This window comes from Dromaius novaehollandiae, chromosome Z (assembly GCF_036370855.1).
Source record: "Dromaius novaehollandiae isolate bDroNov1 chromosome Z, bDroNov1.hap1, whole genome shotgun sequence".
Classification (NCBI taxonomy): Eukaryota; Metazoa; Chordata; class Aves; order Casuariiformes; family Dromaiidae; genus Dromaius; species Dromaius novaehollandiae.
Genome location: NC_088132.1, coordinates 16,035,694 through 16,046,853, shown reverse-complemented (window position 1 = coordinate 16,046,853; position 11,160 = coordinate 16,035,694). Strand labels below are relative to the sequence as shown.

At 43.6% G+C, this 11,160-nt stretch overlaps 1 protein-coding gene across 1 annotated transcript in view; it reads right to left on the bottom strand.

Moving 5' to 3' along the window:
• The window catches only part of MUSK (muscle associated receptor tyrosine kinase), a 58,533-nt gene that overhangs the window by 24,002 nt on the left and 23,371 nt on the right, over positions 1-11,160 (bottom strand). Inside the window, exons 6-8 of the mRNA XM_064501919.1 lie at positions 7,453-7,577; positions 2,401-2,560; positions 1,189-1,195 (exon numbers count right to left, since the gene is read on the bottom strand). Of these exons, the coding sequence (XP_064357989.1) occupies positions 1,189-1,195; positions 2,401-2,560; positions 7,453-7,577 (292 nt within the window). The remainder of the gene's footprint in view (positions 1-1,188; positions 1,196-2,400; positions 2,561-7,452; positions 7,578-11,160) is intronic.

The window sequence follows — 11,160 nt, the reverse complement described above, 5'->3', positions numbered from 1 at the left end:
CAGACCATCGTGTAGTAGAGGTCACATTGTTCGCATTTTCCTGATGATAGCAGTTTTGGTGGGTATAAAAGGTGTGTCCTTCATATGCCCCAACAGACAAGACAAGGCACAGACATCCATGGGACAGCTGTGCTACTGAGTTCAAAGGGCCACAGAAGTAGCTTGTCAAGAGCCACCAGTGTTAATATCACATTTCCCTGTTTTTTTTAAATCTGCAGGAGACACAGATCAGGCCATGATGAAGAAGAACCGATAACTTTTTTATTGCAGTACCTTATCACTGAAAGAGAATTTTAGACAGCAAATGCTGACAGCAACTGTTGAAGAAACAGACTGAGCATTTGATAATTGTTTCCAAGCCTTTTACAGTTATATAGATGCAAATGTAAAGCATAAGTCTGCCATCATCATTCAATGGTCAAAAAATCACTTAAAAGCTTCCTGAAGTAATCTCACAAACTCCTGTGAAGGAGATGAGGACCTTCACAGGGAGCCTGAGTCGGCAAAGTAGCAAAGCCATTTCATCAGATTTTCTCAGGCTGTTCTTTGCTCCGTGGACTGATAGATCATATCCTTCCTCCCAGGCTAGCCCTCTCACTTTGCTTCCAGGCTGATCTGCCAGTGGGACATGCAGAAATATGTCAAGACTCTTAAAAAAAGAACCAACCAAGTTCTTCAGTACTCCAGAAAATACTAGGCAAAAGTGCATACCTGATCATATACGAGTGACTTTGTAACAAATACCTGAACTTCACTTGCCCTAGCCTTGTGATCACTGTACCAAAATACATTCATTGACTGTGTACAGACAGGAACTTATCCTGCAGCTAACCTTTTGCCCATAAATTTATAAGGTCAGAGAAGCTGCAGGTGTGTATCTGCGAACAGAATTTATGCCCAAGTATTCTGCCCACTACTGTATTTTAAACACTCTCACTGATGTTTGATGCACTGTTTGCTTGATACAGATGCATGTTTATCTGAGTGGGCCCAGTTTCTACTCATGGCTGTATGAAGGACCTCAGCATTTCCTGCAGGTGAACCTTACCTGCATACTTGGGATCCAGAAACATTCTCCCTTCATTTAAGCAAAGTTAACAAAATACCCTTAGTTTTTCATTCTTCTCTTCCTGCATCTTCCCTGGCCCACAGAAATTTCCCAAACAGCCACATAAAAATAATTCTTACCTCCATTCTGTCAAGTAGTACCAGATCCAGCAGTTTTAATGAGCAAGGAGAAAGAAGAAATGGAAAAGACATCAGTGACATTTCACTGCCCCCTCTGAGATGAAGACATTAAAAGTCCTGTGCTAGGCAATCTGTTGAAACCTGTAAGCTGTCTGAAAAGGACTTTATATCTTCTAGTGAGGAAGAAGAGGTGCAAATTATTGCCTGCAATTCTTGTTGCGGTGGGCTGCTGTGCCTGTCTCCATACCTTTACTCTTGCCCTTTGGGTTCAATGTAACTGGCAAACAGTGTCTTCAGTTTAAGCCACCTATATGCCCATTTCTGCAAGGGGTGGGGGAAACTACAGCTGGTGGAGCAGCCTTGCCTTCCAGCCCACCGTGTCTTGGGAAGCAGAGCTGCGCTGTTGCAGGCAGGAGACACTGACCACCCGGCCAAGGACCAGCCCAGGCTACTTCTGCCCCAGCCCTCAGGCATTATCATCCCTGCAGAGCAGAGATTGGAGCTGACATGTCCCAGGTGAACGACAGGGCCGAACCACCGCCGTGCTTCTGGGCTCCCCAGGGACTCCTCTCTCCACCACCCACAAGCCCCTGCCTTCCGCAGGATGGGAGGGACAAACTGTCACCCTTCTGTCTGTGCGGCAAACACAGTCAGCCAGCTCAGGCTGTAAGCATTTCTCCTCTTTGGAGCCTCCCTTCCTCGTCCGGGAGGCGTCCCCGCGCAAGCACAGTTCGGGGTGCAGAGAGGTTCCCCAAGGCGCAGCAGCTGTGCAGGCCATCCGGTATCGCTTGGAGAGCGGGAGAGCCTCATCCCACAGAAGCCTCCTTGCTTTTTGGATGCAACCCACTGAGAAGCTAAAGATCTCACGAAAGCTATTTTCACCTTGCTGTTAGGTGACACCAATGCTGGGCCACGGCCACTACTTCCTCCACATGGATGAACTTACCAAGGGCTTCTGGGACACAAAGTACAAGACAGCATCTGGCATTCAGGAAATGACAGCTGTGCCCGTCTCTGAAGTGTAAGCATATATGAGGAAATAGCCTGGCGGGGGATGCACTGGTACTCAAATTTAGCCCTCTTCAAACTATTAGCTCTCCAAGGCTTTCTGTCCACCTCCACAGCACTTCACACACCTTTCCTCCCCCAGGAAGAAAGCTGGGACTGCAGTTGCAAGCAGAAAAAATAAAAGCCTCTTCTTTTCCAGCATACCTGAAACACTGATGGTCGCTGCAGCTTTTGCGGCACCAAAGGTTTTGCTGTGTTTGTTAGTGGCTAGGCAAGTGAACAGGCCAGGTCGGGTGACGTATACCTGCAGTCTGGAGTCTACCACTCTGTCTTTGACACTTTCCACTATAGATCCTGCAGAAACCTGAGAGTGAAAAGCCTAGTGCAATGGTGTGTCCAATTAAAAAGAAAAAACAAAAACAACAACAACAAAAAACAAGACATCCACTTTTGGCATTGAAATTGGCAGAGAAGCTGTAGCAAGTAGATGAAAGTGACAGAGAGCTAAAGGCTGCTCATGTTATTTTGGTACTTTCATAGCAGCTGACCTCATGAACAAAAGCAAATGTTAAAGACCTCTCCTACTTCACACTTCAGCACTACTTTTACAATTAATTTTCAGTTTCAGAGGATGGTATTCTCAATTTTACTGATGTAATTGAGCTGGATAATTGCACCACGACCTCTACTTATTAAATCATTTGTCTATTTATGTATTAGGAAGTAAGAACACTGTATGGCTTTGTGGTCCAACCTTGGCTGTAAAGAGGGAGAAAGGAAGACAGTTTGGAACTCATTGCTTCTGGATTAATATAACTACTGTTGCTTTTTCAGGGTCATGGTGAACAAAACAGATATTCTGGCTCCCATACTCAGAAATATCTGATAGACTTTCTTATCTCACACGTGGAAATGTGGAAGGGGCTGCAGACGTGGTAATGCTGGCCTGCCGATTTCTCAGATCAGAAATTCCCAAGCGAATGAGATTGGAGCCCGTCGGGTTTTGCCAGCATGGCTCAATTTTATCCTGAAGTCTTTCCTGCTCATATGGCATCCATGTGGCATAGGAGGACATGGTACACCGAGACTCTACCTTCCAAAGGCAATAGCACTGAGTAGCATTGCCTCTTCTGCCCTTCACATCATTAGGAAGCATAAAGTATAACTCAGGTGAGATGTGGTCACTTTTGGATCCCACTGGTGCTACCTGGCCCTAAGGATAGTGAGAGTTGGGCCCTAAGGATAGTGAGAGTTGTCTCCCAGCAAAGCTCTCTGCCTAAGCATCCAGCTTTGAGGTTAGCCAGATTAATCTGACCTCCTTGACGGTTAGTAGAAACATGATTTCAATGGGATCTGTGTCCAGACCCAAAAGTATTAGCAGTGATAGCTGAAAAAGCAAGTAGAGATGCATCAATGTTATGTCACTTCTCTAGTAAGCAGATTGGTTTCTCTTTAAAAAGAAAATACTAATACTAAGATACTAATATATTTATTCTACCTCATTCAGGCTCAGCTTGGAGTTGTGGTGAAGGGACATGCGTGTATCACCAGCTAGACCAACACACTTCTAAGTTAAGTTTCAGGGATGGGCAGTATGCTGGTCATCGCACAAAGGCAAGGACAAGGGATATTTTTGGTTTTCCTGCCAAGAAGTCAGTTCAGATGGATGGGAACTCAAGGGATATTTTTTCACATGTTTATCCTTGTTAAGTTATTGATCAGATTTATTTTTATAACTTTTTCTACACAGAAATTTAGTCAGCATTAAAATATTGCTGAGTCCTTCCTGGTGGAAAGGAGAAATTTCTTTATAAGCTACCCCCTGTCTCCTGACAGTCATCCAGGAGAGATGGCTGTTAACACTGAGCTGATTGTGCTGTTTTAGTCATCTCCTCTTCCCTCCTGCCAGTTCAGGCTTCAACCATACACCATTGCAGTAGCTTCCCCCCAGGTGTGAAACTGTTTGACTTCCACTGGTGTCACATGTGATCTGAAGTGTTTCTCCTCCCCTTCATCCTATATTCTTCTTTCTACTAATTCAATTAGAACCTCAGAAATAATATTTTAAAGCCGAGGTCCCAGTCTGGGGCCCTCTGGAGGGTTTCGCACAGCTGGATGGCCCTCAGATAGGAAATCTGAGCATGGTGAGCCAGGATTGCTCCTCTTAGCTTGGACCACACAATGAAAAACGCTTTGCTTGCCATGTCAGCTGATAGAGCTCACGGGGACAAAGAAATATACTACAGCTGACGATAACGCAAAGGCCAGTTTCAGCCCAAGGTCTCCCTGGGTGAAAACAATCCCTGGCTGACTTGGCTCAGATAGCTGCAAGCAGTATGAGCAGTATGTGTTACCATGTACAGTATGGAAAATCATCATGAATCGCATAAGAAAGCCTTATGTAGCTCATGAAAATAGCAGGTAGTTGAATCTTAGATCTTCCAAGTTGGCTGTTGTATTTTTTCTGCTGGGAACCTGAGACCTTTTCATTATATTAATTGATCCCTTTTGCTTTTCAAATATGTTCCCTGAGATTTTGTTTCCAACAGGTCTGTTTTATACCTTTGAAATTCCATCCCAGCATCTGCCAAAGAAGAGACTTCATCATAGCTTCACATCTAGCTTACTTATCCTTTGTGGTGCAGAAAACTACAGCTTGAGGTCCACAGTGTCCTGTAGTGCATAGCAGGAGGAAAAGGTATTGTATTTTTGTTTGGGTAGACAAGACAGCTGCTACTTAGAGGAATTTGCATTTTTCTGTTCAAAGGCAGTTTAATAACCACAGCAGTTTCCCACTCTTTAAAGTTCAGGTCAGCATTCAGAGACTATAACACCACAGGGACATTGCAGGGAGCACATCCTCAAGTGACTCCCTGTCACCTGCTCGCGAGTCCATCTTCAAACACATGTGCTCCACTCCACCTGCGTCCTGCTTCAACTTTCCCAGACAGACTCTCATTAAACAAAGGTCTCCTTGCCATATTTAAAATGATGTGGTCTGGAACACAGCCCTCTTGGGACTGACTTTTGTCTTGCAGACAGAAATGCCACAGAGCAGATCTGACCAGTTAAGCAAAGGCCCTGGGTGAGGGCCAAGCATACTGGCAGCGTAAAGCTTTCTGCAAGGCAGCTGAGCTGATCAGAGCGACACAGAACAACGACCCTCCTAATCCACCAGGTGAAAGAAAGCTGTAAAAAGGAAGGAAGGTGGAGAGCAGGCTCTAACTATCCTGAATTGTGAGTCCCTGATACTTTGAGACCCCCTCAGAGGCAGGGTAGAAATCCTGCTTTTCAGCATGCTTCTGAAAAGAGAGCAGTGAACTCTGTGGTTTTACTGTTTTCTCAGCTGCTCTGCAGCACATGGACAGAAGCATGATCTTTGGCCTAGGAACTAGTAGAGGTGGCTAAAAAAGATCTCAGGGACATGCATCGTCCAGAGGAATATGGCAGGGGCTGATGCAGACATCTGGAGGCTAAACACACAAGAAGGGACCTGCCTGTGAGTCCGTGCAAACAGATGCCCCCCAAAATACCCTGGCCTGGTACTGCCCTTACAGGGGCTGTCAGACTCCCTAAAAAGCATTGTTACAGCTGGCCTTGTGGTACTCTCTTCTTTTCGTGCCACCAAATAACAGCCTTTGCTGTTATTTTACTAGCGTAAGCACCTTTGGGGGAGATTGGGTTTTGTGCTATTGCTGATTCACCTAAGGCTCATGTAAAAGATTGTCTTGCATGCTGCTTGGGGGTGGGTATGCCATGTTATCTAAATAAATTGTACTAGCAAATACCCAGAACTGCCTACAATAAGATTTCTTTTCCACTGAGAAACCATCCTGCAAGGCCTGAATGAACACCTGCAGTTCTTTCAAAACAATTATTATTGAAAACTACTGATGACCCATGGGGCTCTGCAGAGACAGATCTTCTTGCCCCTTACTGGTTTCCCTAGTGACTTCAGGGGAAAATAGAAAATAACCCCTAATAACACTGGAGGCTACAATAAGGTTTAGCAGAGATAAGGAAGGTTAGACAGCCTGCAAAGTAGTCCAGGCTCCTTAGTACATATTTTAGTACACGAAAAGAGGGGATACAGACCAAAATGGGAGCAGTATTTTGAAGGAAGGAACTTTAGCAAGAGGATTTATTGATCATACTGGACAAGAAAGTCCACATGAACTGTCATTGCCAGACTCTGGCTCAGTAGGAAAGTGCAGAGGCAAACTGTCAGTCTGCACTCAGCATCTGCTCAGGCTGATTCCACAGCATTGCACCCCAGAGCCCACGTCTTTGAAAGGCTGTTGAAAAACCATGGAGAATATAAAACATGGCCACAATAAGCATGTGAAGACCAGAGGGAATCCATTACAGAGAACGACTTGAAAACAGTTCAATTGATTTGGGTTCTCAGGAGTGTATGTGAGAGCTGTCTTGACTGCAGTTTACAGTTTCACTTCTGGAGAGGCAATACTGGACATTAAATGCATCTTCTGTCTAGCTGAAGGCCAGCATCGAAATAACCTACACAGGGACCTTAAATAGTTATCAAAGCAGACACCTGTTTTAAATGGTCAGGACAATAAAGCTGTGGAACAATTTCCTGTGAGAACTGGTGGACTCTTCATGTCCTGGTGTCTGCAGTGAGGCACCTGCCTCTCTTGAGGACATGCTTTTAGCCGGGAATAAATTGGTGACGTTCTTTAGTGTGCTACACAGGTCAGTCACAAAAATTTCAGCTCTATTTATCTGCAAATACAGTGTGCATACAGGGTCTCCCAAAGGCATTTTGCCTCAAGACAGTTTGCCCTACCTAACTGCCTCAGTTTGTGTTAAATGTGTGTGGGGGTTGTCAAATGAACAGTTTTTTCACGTTATTGTTATCATTTTATTTCTCAGAGGTATCATTAAGTGAAAGGCCAGGAAAGGTGGCTGCAAAAATACTTAAATCCAAGATGACGTCCTAGACATCCTGGCTCAAAGGAAGTTTGTAAACCTCTAGAGCATCCTTCATCTCACATTTCCCAGATATTGACAAATAAAGCTGTGCAAGACCCTGGAGAAATGGGAAAGATTTTTACAGAGGAGAAAACTGCAACACAGCAGCTAGGCACTTTCAATCCGATTGCACAGGAAGGCATGAAATAAGACAGGAATAGAACCCACAGGCCCTGGCTCCCAGCCCTGCGTTTTAATCATTAGGCTGTGTTTCAGGCTGCGAGCAGATCTCATGGGCCAAAGGCATAAAAAAGAGACACTTACAGCTTTTCCATTTTCAAGCCAGGTGACAGTGGGGACTGGAATGCCTGTTGCCGCGCACCGCAACGTCACCACAGACCCAAAGGTGATATTATGGGACTCAGGAGCCTTCAGGATTCTGGCAAAAACTGTGGGAGAAGACAGAGATACTAGTTGAACAGATATTTAAAGCTGAGACTCGGACACTGTTCTGAAATGGGGACGTTTCCTCTCCAACAGATCTTGAAATAGGCTGTGGCCCCAGCCCTACCAAAAATAACAAGTTTCCCAGTGAATAAGATGACAGTCTTGGGAGAGGGACTACAAGAAGAAAGAAAATGAGCAGCATGGTATATTCTGCATCTTACAGGTCAAAATTTTACCTCTGAAAATTTATATACAGTCTGAGTTTGATACTTCAGAGGAAGTAATGTGCAAAAAACAAGGGGGAACTCATCTAGAATATGCAGATGGGACAACTTGCAGTAGATACAAGGCAAGTTATGATACATGTTTTAAACCATCGTGTGGGGACCACCAGTGCAGTCGCATACTGTTAAGGTTAAGGGTCAGATAAGTTCCTCAGTATGATCCCATTGATTACAACTTACCACAGAGAATTGTGTAAACCTTGGCATTTTCCATGCCATTACAGCATGTCCTAAGGAAAGAGTGTCTAACACCAGACTGTGGGGGAATGGCTGGCAAGTATTTCTGATGGCTGAGATTCTAGAGGGAAAAGCAGTTTTTTAAAATGTCTTTTCATCTCCAGTGTTCTTGTCTCTTTGTGGCAATATGATTACTCAAGAGTTTGGAGATAAGTTCCCCCTTTCCTCTAGCAGATATTCACTTTCTGGTGAAAAGACAATACTGAATTGCTTTTGCTGAAAATGCATTTCAATCCAGAAACATGACTCTGATGGCCTCCACAAGCTGTATTTCAGCTGCAGTACTTGGACCACATAGAGGAAAGCAGAGAAAAGAGACAGTTCCCACATGGAACATTTGAGTTTTGACCCAAAATTTTTAATGGAGATTCCTGAATGTCTGTACAGAAGCAGGCTAAATAGCTCTGTGCCATTTCTTACTCCTGTTTCTCATGCTTAGTGAGTAATGCTGTCTTTGTACCTTCTCGGCTGCACAGCAATGACTAAAAATCTCCATCAGAAATTTTAGTAGCAAACAGGGAGATTCTCTTGGAGGTCTCAGACAGGCTTTATATTTTCTTCACCACATTTGCTATCCATAAGCTTCCCCTTACCAATTATCTGACTATGTCATAGTCTTTCATGGCTCTGTTTGCTCCAACACACTTCTTGGCATTGGCCACTGACTGCCCCATTTTCCGGATGGAAACCTCAAAAGCAGTGTGATTAAGAGACCAGCCAAGGGCCTCTTGAGAAACTGAGTATATGTCCCTGCTATCTGGGATGTCTTCCATCAGAATCAGAGAGAACTTCTCCTGAAAAATTTCAGCTGGAATAAAAATACATACACTTTCCTTCTATCCAGTCCTGGCCTGGGAAAAGCCTGAGCTTTGTATTAACAGAGAATCTGAAAACAGTTTTCATTTCACTTGTGGGTAAGTAACGTTAGCAATACATTTCAGTGTAGAAACGTAGAAACTTTTTCATCTTAGGAGCAGAACCATTCAAGGGAATCCTGAGCAGGGTTTTTGTGAAGATTAAATTTAATATCAGTAAAGTGAAAATGGTAGGAGGTTATGTATTATATTCCATTTGTTAATTCCTCTATGCGCTCTGGGCAGTCCGTCACTGTCTATGCTCAGTGCTGCTTATTTAAAGTCTCTGCTTTAAATATCAGGGTTGTCATATCCCACTGCATCTCAGAGTGGCAGCAGGTATGAAGCTCCATCGCTAATAAGGAAAGCTGCAGTCTTTGGCCAAGGCTTTTTCTGAAGAATAATAAGCAAAATGAAACCTTTGCCTGAGATTTCACTTCAGGCCATTAACACCAGATGGTTATGAATTCCACACCAAGCACCCTGGGCCAAGCTCATAATTACTTTTATACTTCAGTCAGAGAAATACTAAACTTTTGGTTCTGTCCTCTGGCAGCGGTTATGTGCACATGGCTCCCACTAAAGCCAGCACATTAATTTCCAAAGCCAGAATATGGCCCTTAATGCTTTTCTCATGCTGCCATTATTTTTACAGTGTGCCACTGGGACTGTACTCACATGATATTTCTGCTGCTCTGATCCTGTCCAGCTTATTTAATATTGAAGTAATGCATTAATAGCACCCCATTAGCCAGTGCCAGATATAAGCATGTGTTCCACTCTCTGTACCTTCTACTTTCCCAAAATCTGCCAAAAGTTGTTAGCCAGGAAAAAAAAAGGCACCATACAAAAATTATCATAGTTTTACAGATGGGGAACAGAAACACCATAATATTAAGTGTTTTGCTGAGGCTCACACACAGTGCCTATGTGGGGCCAAAATCTTCAACCCAGCTCCTCTGGTTCCCTCAGACAGTGGTAGCCACTATTCTTGCTTTAGTAGCCCCAAGTGCTGTTGGCTCGAGTACTCATTTGCTAGCACCTGGAAGGCAAGGTATCGGGCCATTCAAGCCTAAAACCCAAATACGGGGGGAAAAAACTAACAAATAAGCATTCTTGTCTCTCTTGTGTTACCTCCATTTCTGCTAAAGCAAATAAGACATCTATATTGTTAAAGACACATTTTTTTCCTCTGAACAGGTTTTCTTCTCCATATTGTTGATTAGCACCTCAGTGCATGAGAAGGACTCTCCCTTCTGCCTCCAGTGCTGCATATGCAAAATACTGTAGGTGTATTATCTAGCATAGTTCCTAGTTAGGGCTGAGTTTTCAGGGCTGACTAACTAAAAGTCAGCCTACCAAGAAATAAGCTGATCTCCAAGAGGGTGGAATATGCAAAGATCTTGCTACTTTTTGTGCCACTGTCTGCATTTTCTGTACTTCTGAAAATGAAGTTACAAATTTAATACTTTAATACTTAAACTATTTACATTTACATGGGATTTTTTAAGTATTTAACTTAAAGTTCTCTTATTTAAGTACTTAACTCTAGACACTCTGAGTGGAATAATTTTTGTTCTTACACTGTTCACTTCTTAAACCATAAATTCTTTGTGGGAAGGACTGGACTCCCTCTGTCCCGACAGGCTTTGAGTGCACCGGTTACTTGTCACTGGTGCAAAGTGGGATAATACCACCAGGACAAGGTTGAGCTTCTTGTTGGCTCCTGTACCAGTGAGGAAACTTGCCTGTATGGTACTTAAATCAAAGAATTCAGCCTCGAAAGCTGTTACTTATGCCTCTCTGACTTTTTTTCATCATATTACACAAAGAAAGAAAGAAAGAGGCATGGAGGAAAGAAAAGGTGATTCTGATGGTGCCAACACAAGCAAACAGGAGGAGAGGTGGGTGAAGGGCAGGAACAGGCAGGAACAGGAAATGCCAATAAATATTTATAAAATTAACACTATTTGTTGGGTGTGGGGTATGTTTTTGTTTTCATTTTGCCTCGGAGTGAAAATGTCCCACAACTTGTTGATTTTTAACATCTCTGCTACTTGTCCTCCTTTTCCAGTTGCTTCTGAATGTGGATTTTGCCAGGATCTTCACCTATTTAGCAACATAGGCTGTCATAAGGTTAACAACATTCACATTGAGACCCCCAGGGTTTCAGCATGGGATTTACACAAACATATGCCAAAGCGGAGGTA